The sequence below is a fragment of the Hyaena hyaena genome, unplaced genomic scaffold, assembly GCF_003009895.1.
Source record: "Hyaena hyaena isolate Hyena2069 unplaced genomic scaffold, ASM300989v1 scaffold_398, whole genome shotgun sequence".
In the NCBI taxonomy this organism is placed as follows: Eukaryota; Metazoa; Chordata; class Mammalia; order Carnivora; family Hyaenidae; genus Hyaena; species Hyaena hyaena.
Window position 1 is genome coordinate 204,306 of NW_024081032.1, and position 19,244 is coordinate 223,549.

At 39.4% G+C, this 19,244-nt stretch overlaps 1 protein-coding gene across 1 annotated transcript in view; it reads left to right on the forward strand.

The window, feature by feature from the left end:
* The first annotated feature begins 4,912 nt into the window (after nt 1-4,912).
* Nucleotides 4,913-19,244, forward strand: part of CCDC169 (coiled-coil domain containing 169) — a 37,068-nt gene continuing 22,736 nt past the window's right edge. Inside the window, exons 1-4 of the mRNA XM_039251881.1 lie at nt 4,913-5,072; nt 6,582-6,661; nt 11,205-11,315; nt 11,435-11,475. Coding sequence (XP_039107812.1) covers nt 4,990-5,072; nt 6,582-6,661; nt 11,205-11,315; nt 11,435-11,475 — 315 coding nt within the window. The 5' untranslated portion in view covers nt 4,913-4,989. The remainder of the gene's footprint in view (nt 5,073-6,581; nt 6,662-11,204; nt 11,316-11,434; nt 11,476-19,244) is intronic.

Sequence of the window (19,244 nt, forward strand, 5' to 3'; positions counted from 1 at the left end):
AAAAAAAAAAAAAAAAAAAAAGCTAGAACCAATAATCCTAAAGTTTGTATGGAAACACAAGGCCCTAACTAGCCAAGCAACCTGGAAAAGAAGAAAACTGGAGGTATCACAATCCTAGATTTCAAGATGTATTACAAAGCTATCGTAATCAAAGTAATTATGGTACTGGCCCAAACACACACTTATCTGAGAATTCTTTTAGTTTAGGATACATGTTCAATTAATATTTGACAAAAGCAAGAATATGCAATGGAGAAAAAGTCTGTTCAACAAATAATACTGGGAAAATTGGACAGCTACATGTGAAAGAATTAAACTAGACCACTTTCTTACATCATAAACAAAAAAGCTCAAAATCGATTAAGCATCTCAGTATTAAGACTTGGGGGGCACCTGGATGGCTCAGTCAGTTAAGCATCTGACTTCAGCTCAGGTCATGATCTCACGGTTCTTGAGTTCGAGCCCTACATCAGGCTCTGTACTGACAGCTCAGAGCCAGGAGCCTGCTTTGGATTCTGTGTCTCCCTCTCTCTCTGCCCTCCCCCCAAAAAATAAAATTAAAACTTTAAAGGAAATAAATGTAAGACCTGAAACCATAGAAGTCCTACTACATCAAAATTAAAAGCTGCACAGCAAAAGAAACAGCAAAACTAAAGGACAACCTATGGGATGGGAGAAGATATTTTCAAATGACATCTGACAATGGGTTAGTGTCCAAAAGAATTTCTCAAACTCAACACCCAAAAAACAAATTTTCCAATTTATGTTTCTTTAATGTTTATTTTTAAGAGGGAGACAGAGCGTGAGTAGGGGAGGGGCAGAGAGAAAGACACAGAATCCAAAGCAGGCTCCAAGGCTCTGAGCTGTCAGCACAGAGCCCAACATGGGGTTTGAACTCACGAATCGTGAGATCATGACCTGAGCCAAAAGTTGGAGGCTTAACTGACTGAGCCATCCAGGCACTCCTAAATTTTCCAATTTAAAAATGGGCAGAAGACATGAACAGATATTTCTCCAAAGAAGATACACAAATGGCCAAGAGGAGATACCACCTTACACCTGTCAGAATGGATAAAATAAAAAACACAAGTATGGCAAGGATTTGAAGAAAAACCCTCATGCCTTGTTGGAGGAAATGCAAACTGGTGTAGCCACTGTGGGCAACAGTATGGAGATTCCTCAAAAAACTAAAAATAGAACTACCGTATGATCCAGTAATTCTACAACTCGGTATTTCCCCAAGGAATGCAAAAATACTAATTTGAAAAGATATATGCACTCTCATGTCTACTGCAGCATTACTTAACAATAGCCAAATTACGGAAGCAGCCCAAGTATCCATTTATAGATCATGGACAAAGAGGTAGTGTGTGTGTGTGTGTGTGTGTGTGTGTGTGTATACAATGCAAAAGTATTCAGCCATAAAAAAGAATGAAATCTTGCTATTTGCAATAACATGGATGGATATAGAGGGTATAATGCTAATTAAAATAAGAGAAATTTGGATTTATGATTAATGATTCCATCATATGTGGAATTTAAGAAACAAATGAGCAAAGAAAACAGAAAGAACAGACTTCTAAGTATAAAGAACTTCCCCCAGAGGGAAGATAGGTGAGGGGATGGGTAAAATAGATGAAGTGGATTAAGAGCACCCTTACTGTGATGAGCACTGAGTAATGTATATAATTGTTGAATTACTATATTTTACACCTGAAACTAATATAACACTGTATGTTAATTATACTAGAATTAGAATTTTAATTAAAAAATTTTTTAAAAGCCATGCATATCAGAGGAGTGAGGGTTTATTTTTTTAATTTTTTATTATTTTTTAAGTAGACTATATTGTCAAGTCGGCTAACATACAGTGTACACAGTGTGCTCTTGGTTTTGGGAATAGATTCCGGTGATTCATCGCTTACATACAACATCTAGTGCTCATCCCAACAAGCGTCCTCCTCAATGCCCATCACCCGATTTCCCCTCTCCTCTGCCCCTCCCCCATCAAACCTCAGTTTGTTCTCTGTATTTGAGAGTCTCCCTCCACCTCCTTTTGTAACTATTTTTTCCCCTCCTCTTCCCCCATGGTCTTCTCTTAAGTTTCTTGAGTTCCACATATGAGTGAAAAAATACAGTATCTGTCTTTCTCTGACTGACTTATTTCACTTAGCACAATACCCTCCAGTTCCATCCACGTTGCTGCAAATGGTAGCATTTCATTCTTTCTCATTGCCAAGTAGTATTCCATTGTATATATAAGCCACATCTTCTTTTTTTTTTTTTTTATTTCTAAGAGAGAGAGAGAGAGACAGTGTGAGCAGGGGAGGGTCAGAGAGAGAGGGAGTCACAGACTGAAGCAGGCTCCAGGCTCTGAGCTGGCAGCACAGAGCCCGACGCGGGGCTCGAACCCACGAACCGCGAGATCACGACCTAAGCGAAAGTCGGACGCTTAACCGACTAAGCCACCCAGGCGCCCCAAGCCACAACTTCTTTATCCATTCATCAGTTGGTGAACATTTTTGTTCCATAATTTGACTATTGTTGAAAGCACTGCTATAAACAGTGGGGTACATGTGCCCCTATGAATCAGCACCAGAGAAATGAGTTTTTACATGAGGATGGAAGAAGAGTGATCTGGAAGTAGCATTACAGGTGGAGAAAATTCTTGACCCTCCTGACCCAAAGAAGCAGGGGGTTCTACAAAGAAACCAGAGAACAAAAACATCAGCTCTTGGCTTTTGATATTTCAAAAGCTATTGTTTAGGTGTAAATCATAAAGATTTGGAAGAATATATATGACTATTCCTCTACCATCCCCAGCTCACTCCCACCCCCACTCCTCTAAGTCTATAGGAGAGTTTAAAGAGAGAAGAAATGAGAAGTCTGGCCAGGGAAGAAAGAAGAAAGCCACCAAGGCAGGGAATCAACACTGGAGAGGGTCTGAGAGACCTGCAACTCGCTCCCCGCAAGCTGTGCCAGGCTGAGCACAAAAGTGGGAGTGCAGGGTTTGCCGTGCCACATGACTAATTGACAGAATTCTTTCATATTACGCTTCTTTTTATTTTTTAAAATATTTATCTTAGAGAGAGAGAGAGAGAGCGAGCAAGCAAACAGGAGAGAAGGGAGATAGAGAATCCCCAGCAAGTTCTGCCAGCACAGAGCCTAAAGGTGGGGAGGGAGGGGCTTGAACCCCAGAACCACGGGATCATGACCTGAGCCAAAACCAAGAGTTGGAAGCTCAACCAACTGGCACCCAGGTGTCCCTCATATTACACTTATTTTTAAATTAACTGTAGGTTTTTATTTTTAAAGCAGTGAACATATTTGATATTAATTGAATTGATTCTTCAAAATGCTTCAAATTCTCTTTTGGTAACAAATCTGGGTTGTTCTTTTAGACATTAAATATGTTATCCATTAAATGTGCTACTTACTACACTTATGTTCTATTCAAACAATTCCAAACTGTCCCCATGCTTAAAACATCCCCCAATATAGAGATTTTTAAACTTCCGGAATCCCTCTTTTCTCTTTTAAAACCTACTTTCTAACTGAAGACTTTCCTTAGTTTCAGCATGCATTTAATGAACTATTCTATTTTATACAAACTTTAAGTGTAGCGACCATAGGTCCAAAACTTTTGCTGTTCTGGGGCGCCTGGGTGGCTAAGTCGGTTGAGCGTCCGACTTCTGCTCAGGTCATGATCTCAAGGTTTGTGGGTTCGAGCCCCGCGTCGGGCTCTGTGCTGACAGCCAGCTCAGAGCCTGGAGCCTGTGTCAGAGTCTGTGTCTCCCTCCCTCTCTCACCCTCCCCTGCTCATGTTGTCTCTCTCTCAGAAATAAATAAAACATTAAAAATTAAAAAAAAAAAAAACTTTTGCTGTTTGTATTTTTCCCGTAAATTACCAAGTTTCTAAAAACATGCTGGTAAGCAGCAACCAAATGAAACAAGCATTTACCACATGTGCTTTTTATGCTTAAAAAAAAATCCTTGAAATTGTCTTATTAGTACAACCGGTACATAACTACTAAGGGTAGCTCTTCTCAGCACTAAAGATGAGGCAGTAAGCAAAATAAATTCTTTACCAGAATACTTGTGCTGATATCTGTCAGAAAACAAGGTCTCATATTCACACTGTTCAAACTGATCCAAGGTTCGGCAAATGCACCAGAGAAGTCAGAAGTAAAGGCAGTGCAATCTTCTAGTCAAAGATGGAAGGGAGCCAGGAATAATACTAAAGCACAGACATCAGGAGCAGAATGCAAAATTTGTGATTACAAACATAAGCATGACATTTCAAGCTGTAGTGGACAGTTCTGAGCTATGCCCATGGACAGTCAGTCTCCAGATTTGTCAAAACTCAACAATCTGGACTAGAAACTCCGTGTTCAGGCAGTGCCTTCTCAGCATCTGCTCCTCCTCAGACACTTAGCCAGAGCCTCTGGTACTCAGTAAACGGAAGCAGAGAAAGGCACAGCCGTTCTTGGATTCAGCATTTCCCTAACAAGGAGTAAAGCGCACCCTGGGCATAGGTCAGTGTTTACAACAGCACCGGAGCCAACAGTTCTTTACTGCCTTGCAGTCAGCCACGTGGCTGGTGCACGTCTCCCGTCCACCAGTTTGGGAAAAGGAATGGGGCCGCAGGCTCCGGGCACTAGAGGAACTTTTCTCGACGAACGTTCCAGGGACAGCGAGACCTCTTTCTGCTTTAGCTGCAGTCCGCTGCGAAGCCGGTGTCCCGCTCCGACTCTCTCGGAATTCCCCCCACCCACAGCCCCCCACCCTCCACCCCACCCTCCCGGCTCCCGGCCGACGCCCTGTGACGTCCCCGCGAGGTGCAGCGGGCGGGCAACTGTGAGTCAGTAAACCATGGTGACAGCTCGTGACAATGCTCTCTCCTTCCCAGCTTCTGGGCGTCGGTCCCCTCAGGTCTTGTGGTCTTAGCTGTAAGAGGGGAAGGGCGTGGGACGTTTCTGATCGGACATTATGGAGGAAGGAAGAGGCGCCGACTTCGACGGTGTGAGCACCGAGTGCCTCGAAAAGGAGTTACTGGAAGAAATCTATCTGAAGTGAGTTCAAGGGCGGCGCGCGGACTTTCGCGCGGGTGTAGGGTTCAGGTACACGCTGCCCAAGGAAATGCACCTGCGTGTGCTCCGCCCTTCAAGACTGAAGCCACTGAGGTCGACGTGACACAAGCTGTGTGATTAATACCCGGGGAGATCTGGTGACATCTAAAAACCGTGTTTTATAGGAAAGATTCATTTGCTTCTTCGATTAAGCATTTGGTATTAGAAATGGGCAGATTTTGAGTAGGATTTTCTGCCTTTAGGATCAGATCAGAGGGAGTGTATTGTGTGCGTATCCTGCAATACTAAACTATGTGTTTGGTTTTCATGTTCCACAAAATTCAGCTTTTTTGTTTCAAATTCCAGTGGTTTTGTTTAATATGCTTCTCTTGCATCCCTTCAGAACATCTTAAGAAATGGTGGCATTTTGTAAAAATGATGCCTCTCCTATATACTTAAAAAATACTCAATATTATACTTCGTATTAAATCTTCAAAACATTTTAGGTATTTTTAAAAATAACCCGAGTCCCAGCAGCAGTCCCCACAAGATTTAGACTTTCCTATGTGTCCTAAAGTTTCCTGTGCTTTCCTCTATTGTGGCTCCAACCACCCTATTTTAGTTACTTTGTTATATCTTGGTCTGATACTGAACTGTAAGCATTCTGAGGACAGGTTGCATATTCCCTGAGGCAGTAGATTATAAGAGCAAGTACTTAAGAGGAATCCTACATAAATTCAAATCCCAGCTCTCATCACTTAGTAAGTAACTGATGTTGGGCAAGTTAATGAACCACAAAGCTTCAGTTTTCTCAACTCTAAGATTGGTGTAAGAATCATTATACTTGATGTGGTTGTTGCCAGGATTGAGTGAAAAGTATGTAAAGCACTTCTCATCAGTTCATAATAAACATTCAATGGAAGCCACTGCTACTGCTATTGTTCAATTCACTTATTCACTGTAGTATTTTAAGCATTTAGCACAATGCTTTGACATAATAGGCATTCAAAAATACATATTGCATAAATGATTCGGTTATCAAATTTTAATAATTAATGTGCTACTTTACTGATGTCTTAAATAGATCATCTCTGGAATGCTATTTGTATGTGTGTGTATATGTGTGTGTGTGTTTTTTATTAGTGTTTCTGTTTTCCTCTTTGTTTCAGGTCATCAGTTGTTACCTGTTGCCCTAGCTATTCCATTCTCTAATAAATTGCAGTTCATTTGCTGGGCTTTGAGAAACCAGATAACAACTTGTTGGGATCATATTGAAGTTAAGAGTAAGGGTTCCTAATGGTCACCTGGGGGCCTCTGTGCCTTAGTGCATATTAGTGTTCTTGTGGCCCTTGGTAATTAGAAGCCTTTATTTGCCTGATTTCGGATTCTCAACCATGCCTTCAATTAGAGATGTTTCATAATAAATTGTTCCTAAAGTAGTTGTGCATTCCTATGTATTATTCTTTTCATGTTATAATTGGATCGTAATTAATAAGATATTTTTAATAATAGGGATATAGTGCAACTATCAATGCTTGAAATAACACACAAGATAGCGGAACTGGAAGCCAAACTCCATACTAATGACAAAGGTATGTAAATAAATACTTTTTTAAATGTTTTATTTATTTCTAGGAGAGAGACAGCATGAGCAGGGGAGGGTCAGAGAGAGAGGGAATCACAGACTGAAATAGGCTCCAGGGTCTGAGCTGTCAGTCAGCACAGAGCCCGACACGGGGCTCGAACCCACGAACCGCGAGATCATGACCTAAGCGAAAGTCGGACGCTTAACCGACTAAGCCATCCCGGCGCCCCTGTAAATAAATATTTTTATATGGGACTCTTGTATAATTATTGTTTATTTTGCCAAGATTCTGCTAGTTCATTAAATTAGATACAGGAAATAGCATTACCAAGATCTCAGCACTGCTTTTTGGCAGCATTAATAATAATTTATTAATTATTAGGATTTAAAGCTAATATTTTCAATGTCAAACCTGTTACTGTATAATTATTCATCTATTTACAAGTTCAAAATATTCATTAGTTAGCAAAACCTTTGTTACATGACATCAATACATTATTGTTTTGGGCAGATAATAAAATACCACAGCTTTTCTATTTAACTTAATATCTTCTGGATTTGGCTGTAACTTTAAAATCTTTATCTAGGTTTTGGCTATTTGTGTTGGAAAAATGGTGGGGCAAGTGGGGGTGGGGGGACAAGTGTTGTGCACAAGCACACACACACACACACACACATGCACACCCACATACCCATATATCCTTAAAACTTAAAATGTATGTAAGATCTTAATTCATTCCACAAATATGAGATCCTGGCATATGTCAACACATTGAATGGAAGACCTTTCCTTTCCTTATTCTAAAAAGGTTCACTGACCATTGAGAGAAAATATCAAACTGAAATGTGAATACAAAAAGGGATGTAAGTCCTGTATAAGGAGAAATGGAAACCCAGTTAAGGGAACTTAATACAATTTGGATGAAGGCATAAAGACAGTCTTTCCAGAGGAGGCAGTGCTTGAACCGAATGCTAAAGAACAGTAGGATTTTATTGGGTTTATAGGGGTGAACTTTGGTTCTTAAACCCTTTTATACTTTTCAATTAGGGAAGCCATGAATAAAAAAAATTAGTAACTATATAAGAAGTAAAATGCTACTTTTCTTAAGTACCCAAGGCTCTTTTAAAGCTTGATTGGAGAACATGGCTTTGTCCCAATCCTGAAGTAGTTTGCTACATCTTCATATCTGGGATATAACTATTTCTGGGCTATAACTGGCTCTGTGGTGGGGAGACTATGAGTGCACTTACCAAGTAGTTGAAGTGGCAAGCCTCACTTAATTTTCTCATCCAGCTACAGACAAAACACACCACACTCACATATATGTAAACAATGCAATAACCATGCCCACTGGTAAAATGTAAGCCCAACAAATTGTATTATCAACAGGTCTTCTCATGAGGAGGAGCTGGTTTGTGTGCATGAAAAGAAAAGATAGGTGTGCCTGGGTGGCTGAGTTGGTTGGGCATCTGACTCTTGATCTTGGCTCAGGACTTGATCTCAGGGTCATGAGTTCATGCCACATGTTGGGTACTATGTCAGGAATGGAGCCTAATTAAAAAAATAAATAAATAAAAGGGTAAAATGATTGGCAAGAAAGGTCTTTCTTTCCTCTGTGGGCCAAAGCTATAGTCAGAGGTGAAGGGATCAGAAACGTATACCCCTTTTTAACTAAGGCCAGGACTGTGTCAGGTGAGGTTATGATTATTCCCATTTATGGAAAAATGGAAATCAGGAATTTAATAATAAATAACTTGCTGAGATCATATAGCATATCATTTCATCCTAGATCTTCTATTGATCACTATATTCTTGCTATGATAGCTGCTATCTAACACAGCAGCATGCATAGCTCTGGTTATCTGTTGCTGCATGGCAAACCACCTAGGAGCTTGAAATAGCAAATTATCTCTCGCAATCTTCTGGATTGATTGGGTTAACCTGGGAATTTAGTAATTGGAGTCTCATGTGATTGCAGAAGGTTCAACTGGGCTGGACATTCCCAGGTGACTCACTCACATGGCTAGCATCTGATACTGGCTGTTGGCTGGGAGCCCAGCGGGGATTGCTTATCAGAAATACCTACCTATGGCTCTTGTAGCTTTTACTTCTCACGGCATGGTGCTGGGTTCCAAGAAGATGTATCCCAACAGCAAGCGTTCCAAAGGGCCCAAGTGACAGAAACTGCCAGACCACTTAAGGGCTACCCCCAGAACTGGTATAATGTCATTTCCACCATATTCTATTGGTCAAAAACAGTCAGAGATTCAAAGGCATGTAGAAGTAAACTGTTCTTATGAAGGTCACAGTACAGAAGAATACAGGGGATGCAATGCGATATATTTTTTCAGTAATCTTTGGCAAATACAATCTGTCACAGGAAGCATTAAACATAAGGCCATTTGAGTAGAACTCAAGTAGTTGATAAACATGGAATATAGATAGTCTTGAGAATATAACAGGAGATGAGATTAAGGTTTATGAAGATGACAAAGGAAGAAAAGTGATGCTAATCAGTTTGTATTGATCCTGAAGACAATGGGGCGATATTAAAGTTCTAAAATAAATTTATTACTTTTTAATATTACAAAAGAAATATGTGTGTAAGTGGCAACTATGGGTACATTTAAAATTTTTTTAACGTTTATTCATTTTTGGGAGTCAGCACAAGATGGGGAGGGGCAGAGAGAGGAGACACAGAATCCAAAGCAGACTCCAGGCTCTGAGCTGTCAGCACAGAGCCCGACGTGGGTCTTGAACTCACAAACTGTGAGATCATGATCTGAGCTGAAGTCGAATGCTTAACCGACTGAGCCACCCAGACGCCTTTGGGTACATCTGTTTAGATGATTCTTTCATACTTACCACTGTCCCCAAATCTCCATCACCTCTCTCCCCATCTCACTATCAGCTATAAGCTTACCTTCAAAGAGAAAAGAGAGTCAGAAGATTTCCACCTGTTTCTACCAAGAAAGCTATGCACCTGCCTGCATCTTTGCACATCCTCTTCCTTTCCTCTGTTCCTCTTCGTATTCTTAGCTAATGTTACTCCTCCACTTGTGCTTTAGATCCCATCTTCTCTCACCTACCAAGGACATCCCTCCAGCAATTGACCTCTTTCTTTCTCATACCACCTGGATCATTCCCAAAGCAAACGAATGGGCTGAATTTATTTTGTCAAAAAAATGGCAAAGCTCATTTGGCCCCCACATTTCCTTTCATACTGTCATCTTTCACTGTGTACAGCAAAACTCTTTAAAAGAGTGGTTTCTATTCCCACTCTTAACTTGTTTATACTTGTTTAATCTATCAGGCTTGTAACTGGATTAATTTTTAGGTTAAATAGCAAATACAACTGCAAAGGGCTTCACTTTCCATAGGCCTCTTGAAGCCCTTTAGGATTCATAGGAAATATGTGCAGAAAAAAGTGGTTTATATTTGAGTATATGTGCTGCTTACGTGAGCAAAAAAAGTGGTTTATGTTTTAATCTGAAATTCATCTTACAGATTAGTGACTAGACAAAGAACAGGAAGGAAGATGTTCAGGTGAGATTTTTTAAAAGTGAGAAGAGCCAGTATTTGTGTAGAGCTTTAAGTGTATTTTAAAAATTGAAACTACTCTTTGAAAAAATATTATTACCCCATTTAATAGATGAAAAAACTGAGATCCATGGATTCTAAATATCTCTCTCAACATTAATGAGGTGGTAAGTAATAGATCTGTATTGGAATCCAGGCATTCTGGCATCAAAGCCCAGATTATGCTTTTTCCTTTCCTTGTTAACATTTTCTTATTTTACAAAGTCTTTTCAAATCAACATAGCTTCATCACTGTTATCATTATGAATACACTGACGAATACAATTAAACATGACTGAAATATTAAAATCTATGTAGGGTCAAGTTTCAACCAATTCAACTGTGTTCTTTTAAACACTTTAAAATGTATTATTTGGCATTGTTGCTTTGTGTTTGTTAACACTGCTATCTCTCTTAGACCAAAAAAAAAAAAAAAAAAATCCATATCTAACAGATAGGGTTTCACCTAATTTTCTCTTGCTTTATAGGCTTCCTCTTCCAAGGTCAATTCATAAAATTGACCATGAATTGAACTTCTAGAATGTTTCCGTTTTTATTTAATTTTGCTTTTTCTTGTACTGATCCTAGCTAAGATCCCTCTTTAAGACTGCAAAGCAATTTGAGGGGGGCCTGGGTAGCTTAGTCGGTTAAGCATCCAACTTCAGCTCAGGTCATGATCTCATGGTTTGTGGGATTGAGCCCCACGTCGGGCTCTGTGCTGACAACTCAGAGCCTGGAGCCTGTTTCGGATTCTGTGTCGCCCTCTCTCTCTGCTCACCAGCCCCCGGCTCTCACTCTGTCTTTCTCTCTCTCTCAAAAATAAATGAAAACAAAACAAAAAATCAGTTCACTCTAGTTCATCTACACTGCTAACAAAGTCAAGTACAGTAAGACTGAGCCGTTAATGGTGTTTTAATGAATAAATGAGAGGTGGCAAAGTGATTTTGATTTTCCCCCTTTTTTCATTCAGGTGGTAAATGGAAAGTTCGTTATGAGACACAACTTGAACTGAATGATCAGCTAGAAAAGCAAATTGTTTCTCTAGAAGAGAAAGTGGAAAAAATCTGTGGAAATCTTTCAGGTACAGAAGCAACTCTATCTATCTATCTATCTATCTATCTATCTATCTATCTATCTATCTGTTTTTAAGTTGATTTAAAAGTGATAGACTATTAATTGTTCATATTTACTTTATTGTAGATAAATTGTCTTCCATCCATGTCTATGAACAAATGCCAGTGGTGAGTTAAAGCTGGTTAACTGAGAATAATTGAAAGAAAGAAATTATGTACTTATTTTTTTAGACAGATTCCCCAAAACATTTAGGGACTGTAGCAAGTTCCAAATAAAATGGAATTGTTCAATGGAACTATTCCTAGGAAGTAAGGAGTCCTGTAGCAAAGCTTTCAACTTAATGTCCACCTTATAAAGCTGGGCAGGTTTGCAGGTACAATCAAAACGGAAGAAAAAGAATTTCAATAATCAGTCTGGGTAGAAACCAAGTGTGTTTATTTCCTGTAACCTAAAAGAGCCTATGAAACAGAGAAATCCAGATCTTTCACCTATCTAAAAACATTTGCATTCTATTTCCTCTGAAATATACATATACACATGTATAGATATATACGCACATATATTCACATTCACACACACACACACACACACACACACACTCTGTATGAAATCCAACAGAGAACCCATAAAATTACTCTATAACATGAAAGAAACCTCATTGAGCTGATCTACCTACTTTTTCTTTGGGCAGACCTAATGACATCCTTTCCTCCTGAGAAATTAGTTAAATTTATATGTTTTATACTTTACAAAGCACATTTATTTAGTTTTCATTGATTTAAATGTTTATCCTTTAAAATGTAGAGAAGATCTGAAGCATGACTTTTGCTGGGTCTAGAGCATGCTTGGAAATAGCTTTTTCTTTATAACTCATGCTACATTCTTACTTAAAGAATATTCAGAAAAACATGGAAATCTTATTAAAACTCAAGGGTACCTAATATGAAAATGAAAATACAATACTCACCTAAATTGGCAGGATTATAACACTCCATGAGATAAAATTTAATATTGCCTTTAATGTGACATTAAGCTTAAAACAATTAAGTGAGGGGTCCCTGGGTGGCTCAGTCATTTGAGTCCAACTCCAGATTTCAGCTAAGGTCATGATCCTAGGGTCATGGGATTGAGCCCTGCATCAGGCTCCACACTGAGTGTAGAGCCAGCCTCTTTCCCCCACTCTCTCTCTCTCTCTCTCTCTTAAAAGATTTTTTTTTAAGTCTTTATTTTATTTTGAGAGACAGAGACAGAGAACGAGTCGGGGAGGGGCAGAGAGAGAGGGAGACACAGGATCTGAAGCAGGCTCGAGGCTCTGAGCGAGCTGTCAGCACAGAGCCCGCCCAGGGGCTGGGCGATCATGACCTGAGCCGTTGTCAGAAGCTTAACCAACCAAGCCACCCATGCGCCACTCTCTCTCTTTCTCTTAAAACAAGAACAAAAACAAAAAAATGATTAAGAGATTTGCTCAAAATCACACAGTCTGGAAATGTGGAAGTCGATTCTCTTTCTCTAAAAACCTATGCCCATTTGGCTACACCATACTATGCCAACAGCCATTCTATACCACTTGTCAGAAATAACATGGTTTTTAATGGTGTTGCGTAGAGCACCAAACTGATTGCTATATTCACAGAGGTCCTGGGGACCAGAGCATTGATGGAGATCACTGTTTGAATAACTGCAGACCTTTAGTGAAAAATACAGAAAAATATTGTATTTTTTAAAATAATGAATCAAGGAAGAAATAATCTAATTTGTACACCTCTGTTATTTTCAACCCAGAAATACCCTTTTTCTAGGTCTTGGAAAGTCAGGAAAATAACATTTCCTTCCTTCCATAGAGTCATACCGCCATCTTGTGGTATGTAGAAACTGCTGCAAGGCCTGTTTTAAGCCTTGTTCTTAACTGTAGATAGAATTTTAACTCTACTTATGGAATATAGAATATAAAAAACTACTGACAGAACATAAAATATTCTGGCTCCCTGTTTCTTGATAACTTATCCTCAGCACTAGCTCAAGAAATTGGGTATCACCAACCAGCCTTATGGAGAGTAGCAGCAAGTGCTGGTGTGACATGGTACAAAACTTTATAGCATACCTGAGAAGCATTTGATTGGCTTTCTGACTGCTGTATCAGGCTCTGTAACATACTCATGTTGACAAAATATACATTTCTTCCCTTTGATGAGTTTGTGTTATTCTTGGGGAAAAAATGTGGTTTTCTAAGAGGGTAAGCTCTGGAGACAGAGAATTTTATTTCTCTTCAATAAAGGCCTAAAGAAATTTTAGAAGAATCAAGAGTAGGGCCATGGACCAAGCAAAAAGGAAAGCTAATGAGAGCTCAGGCTCTTGAGGAACTGATTCTTTCTGTTTTGGGGGCAGATGCCTGCATGCGTGAGTATTTGGGTTTTCTTACACGTGGAATCCGAATCCAGGAGGGAGGCGGGTCTGAACAGCAGGGGATTAGGAATCTAGCCAAGGAGCTGGTGGTGGAAGTAGCCAACTACTGAGCAAAAAACACTGGGATCCAAGAATTTGGTTTCCAATGACAAAATCTCAAGGATATTAAAGGATAAAAGATAATATATTAAGTCTTATTCTTTATACAAAAACAATATTTATGAAATTCAGATATGCACATTTTCAAAGAATGATAGAATCCCTCTGGATCAATCTAAAGACACCCCGGGTCCGCAGTTAATTCAGTAGGTCTGGAATAAATAAAAGAGGTGATGGGAGATAAGACTGGAAATATAACAAACAATTTTGTATGCATGTGAACCTTTTTATATGTGTTGGGAAGCTTTTGAAGTATTTAATATAGATTTTAAAAGCCTTTACCCCCGTGGAAAAAGGCTTTCCTAGAATCAGTGAGACTTGAAGCAGGGAAACCTGTTAACAATTTTGTAGCAGTCCAGGTAAGGGGAGGTGAGTTGTCCAACTTGGGCAGTAGTATATGGCGATGGAGCCAATGTAACAGATTACATTTAAGAGATATTTAGGAATGTGGATTTCGTGAGTGCTTGGATGCTGGGGTGAGACTGGGAGAGGACTGGAGGATGAGTAAGGGCTCTCGCTTGAATAATGATTATAGTGAACCAGCACTGTAGGAATTGGAGTTAGGTGGAGCGTTAGGAAATGAGTTTAGTGTTGTGTATATTACATAGATGATAGTGGTAGGCAAGCACCTGGACATGGCTTTAGCCCATGGAAAGTTGTCTTTCCAAAAAGAGAGATCATGGAGTCATCAGTGTCCTTTGAAGTCGTGAAAGTGTGAAAGTTCAGAAAGAAATACGTGGTCCGAAAAGTAGGATGGAGGATGGAACCCTAGGGAATACTAACACAAGGTGTTAGCTGAGGAGGGGATTCAGTGAAGATGGCTGAAAAGGAAAAATATTGAGAAAGGGAGAAGGGAGAACTAGAAAAGAGTGGCGTTACAGAAGTTAAGGGAGGAGAAGCTTTTAATGAATGTTTAGCAGAAGAATGTTCCCTGGGAAATTCCAGGTGCACGGTAGGAAAAAGCACATGGTCCGAAGTTCCACACATTATTGATTCAAAGGGGAAGAAGGTGAGCAAGTGCCAATTAGAAGATAGGATGCTGAGAGAAAATGTGGTGTAGTGAAAAAGCAGAGGTGAGACAGTTTGAGTGAGTGTAACTCACTTTACCCAGAAACATGACTTTTAGAATTAGACTGTCCTGATTCAAATTCAGACCGTGGGACACTAAAGGAAATTATTTCGTTTCTCTGAGGCTTAATTTCCTCATCTGTAAAATGCAGGGGCGCCTGGGTGGCTCAGTCGGTTAAGCGTCCGACTTCAGTTCAGGTCATGATCTCATGGTTTGTGGGTTAGAGCCCCTCATCGGGCTCTGTGCTGACAGCTAGCTCAGAGCCTGGAGCCTGTCTTCTGATTCTGTGTCTCCCTCTCTCTCTGACCCTCCCCTGCTCACGCTGTCTCTCTCTCTCTCTCTCAAAAAATAAATAAATAAAACATTAAAAAATAAATAAATCATATGGAGTTAATTAAGCCCTCTTGCAAGGTTGTCATAAAGATTATTAGAATTATATAAAGCAAATAGCATAGTGCCTGACACAGTAAGCACTTTTTTTGATAAAGTGTTAGTTCCTTTCTTCCCTTCCCTTGATAATGGAAACTTTAGAGGGAACTCTAAGTTTCATTATAACAAGTCTGTTGGGAAATTAGCCTTGACGCATTTCAAGGAAATAAGGGCAAGGGAAAGTTGTGCAATATGTTTTCACTTATTCCGCTGTGCTGTTATAGACATTGTGAATCTTTTGGTGCCTTCTTAAAACTATAGTAGAATTCTACGGCTCCTTAGTACCTGACCAGAAAACAGGGGCTTCCTCCGGCATATAATAAAAAGCACCGAACTGTTACTTCTATTGGAGTTGCTGAGTGGCCATTTTCTAACCCCTTTTATTTCCTTCCACGAGAAGAACCTAGTGCTTACCTAATGTTCCCTCCAAGAATTTCCTGGTGTATTGAGCAAAGATATGTATCCATTCACTAGCAGACTGGAATCTATCTTAAGCATTCCAAATGACTAAGAGTTAAAGATAGGCTGTGTTGTCTCTGATGAACAATAGCTATTTTTCAGGTTCTGACTTGGCATTCTAGGCTTCCTTATTAATCTCCAGTTAGAAGGTGATCTCTTTATCAGAGCTTTATGGCTCCTGGTAGATAGCCCCATAGGTGGTTCCCCGGTAGTGTTTTGAGTACCACAACAGATTTATGGGATCTGTGTCCCTCAGAAAAAGATTTACAGGGTAGTCTCTCTTGGCAAAAGTTACTATAAAGTCTTCGTCAAAAAGTTCTATCATATCCCTCCCGGCAACTCTATTGCATGGTGGAAGTCCTAGTCCTTGATCCCTTAGCAGTCATAAAATCGATGCCCCTTATCTTATAGTCTTTTGGGGCTGCTATAAAAGAATATCACAGACTGTGTGGCTTAGAAACAGCAGAGATTTATTTCTCACCGTTCTGGAAGCTGAAAGGATCAAGACACCAGCAGATGATGGTGTTTGGTAACAGCACAATTTCTGGTTCAGAGATGGCTCCTTCTGTCTGTGTCTTCACATGGTGGGAAGGGGCTTGAGAGCTCGGTGGGGTCTCTTTTATAAGAGCATTATGCTATTGATGAGGGTTCCACATTCACGACCTGAGCGTTTTCCAAAGTTTCCACCTCCTAATACCATCATATGAGGCATTATAATTTCAACATGTGAATTTAGGGAGGTCACAGTCCTTCAGACCATAGCACTTCTCTTTCTCTCTGCTTCTTTTTCCCATCAGTGCATTCCCTTGTTTCTCATTACATCCAGACAGCTTGGACCCTTCTGGGAAACCTCTCACCAGAATAAACACTCTGTCAGTCAGATGGATATAACTCAGAAGATCCCGCTCCTAAAGCCAACAAGGCTATGCAGTGATGGGAGACAGGGAGGAGAATGCATGGAAACAGGAAAACATTATTTAGGAAAATGTTGAGTTTCACATTAAATGTTCTCTGGAAGACTCTTGATTGATTTGTAGAAAATCAAGTCAAGGAAGTTAATTTGCTGAAATCTAAACCTTCGAATACATTCTTACTAATATAACCTGAGTAGCATTTTAAAGACTGTTCAGTTAGTTAGGAGCTAAAACTTAGAATGGCTTACATTTAGTCTCATCATTGAAAACATATTCAGAAAAAGAATATATTTAGGTTATAAGTTCATGTGTATGGAAGATGCTACTAAGAGCAAATTTTTGATGAATTGGTAAATTTAGAATCCTGGGTGAATTGGCCTCTTTGCAAGTTAATACTTTAGTCAATTGACTTCTTGAAATGTGAACTTTGGATATTTATCTAGTTTCCCTTCTGAAGTATGTTTCAGCTTTCCTTAGGACAAACCATAAAAGCCCTCTCCTTGTCCAGCTTATTAACAGGAGAGGCTTGAAGGAAGAGATGTTTTTAAGTCTTACAAATGCCTTCAAACAGCTGGACTAGTCTCTTCATCATGCACTTGAGCCTTCAAAGAAACGAGACTCTCCCTTCAAATCAGTCTCTATTTTGGTCCATTTATGTTCCACGTGCTGACTTTCAACATCCTTAATCATCATCCTACTCTTTTGCTCATCCTAATGCCCAAAATCATTTTCGCTAGTGTGATTCCCTTTATTATGATTCAGATTCTTCTTTTAGTTTAGTTCCTTCATGGGCTCCTGGACAAACATCCAGCCCAGTTTGGACCTTCCTAGGAGCCAGGACCTCACTGACACAGCCAGTCATGCTCCTACTGGGCTCATTCTGTCATTTCCACATTCAGAACGTTGTTAGAAATTTTGTTTTTAAAGCCAAAAATAAACATTTTAGAGCCTAATAACTAGGAATTAATAATGAACCTAAAGCACTTCTGAAGCCTCTAAGTACATTTGTGTTTAAAGCAATATATCAGCCATATAGTGAAAGGATTACTGACGGGATCGTGGATTCTCAAGAATGTGATGTAAACCAAGCGAAAAGTGGAATTCCCACTAGCCATCTGGCTGGTGGTAGACCTGTAGAATCCATCTGATTCTGCTTCCTGATATATTCTGTCCCAGATACCACCAGGTTTGTGTTCTCCCCAAAGAGCATGTGTCAATTTGGAGACAGGTGTAGCCTCAAATCACGAAACAAGTTATACAGATTTTATATATAAATCTAATAACAACGCCGTCCACAAGGGGGCGCTTGGTATTTAAGCACACAGAAGGCTGTATCTACTCATTGTTGCAATTGCCTTCATTGAAAAGTACTGTTTATCTACGAGCTGTGATTAATTGTATTCTCATATTTTTCTCTTGTAAGCAATCAGTAGAGTGTTTTTTTTTTTACTTGTAATTTTTACTGTTCTTTAGTATGGCATAGCAATTACCATTGCTTAAAAAATAGGTGGCTAATAGATATTGCGTCCTTTTGACTTGAGATAGAAGAAAGGGACTTAAAAAAATTAAGTATATTTGGTTTCAGGTATGTAAAAGTATGCTGAAATTTCTTATTTTTACCCTGTTGTTTCAATGTATTATTAGAAAGTGAACTTTTCCTATTTCCAAGGAAATAGGTGAAAGATTAAGAACTTATTAGTATCAGAAACAAAATAGCTCTTCCATGATAAAAGGAGAATTAATCTTTGTGTATGTGATTTATTTTTGGTTAATTGCCAGCGGAGTCTTCAGTTTAGGTATAGCTTTCTATGTCTCTCTAGACTGTAGTTTTCTAGTATGTGACCACTGATTATATTATCAGATAAAACAAGCTCCTTAGGAAGATCAAAAACATTAAGTTATGGGTCTTCTGATAAATTATAAGTGATGGGATGAGAGACTATGCCTTTGATAAAATAATTTGTAAAAATAGTTCATTTTGGAGTCAATAAATTAAAGACATCAAATCTAGAATGAACCTTAAAGTTATTGTAATATTATTTTATAATTAAAACAATTTTTTTATGTCTTTATTTTGAGAGACAGAGATAGAGAGCAAGCAGGGGAGAGGCAGAGAGAGAGGGAGACACAGAATCTGAAGCAGGCTCCAGGCTCTGAGCTGTCAGCACAGAGCCCGATGCGGGGCTCGAACCCACGGACCGTGAGATCATGGCCTGAGCTGAAGTTGGATGCCTAACCGACTGAGTCACCCAGGTGCCCCCAGTATAGAATTATATTTTTAATTCACCTATTGTACTGGAATAACAGCATTCCTCATTCTTTCTGTTGTTAGCCTAGAATCCATTATGAGTATAGGTTGAATAATGCAATAGGAATAAAAATAATTTATAATTGCCTGTCCCGTAGGTTTCTTAGGTATCAGGGCCCATGCTGCTGTATGCGTTGGGATAAGGACGGGGGGGACGGACTGCTCCACTTCTCCCCTAACTCTGTGCACACTATC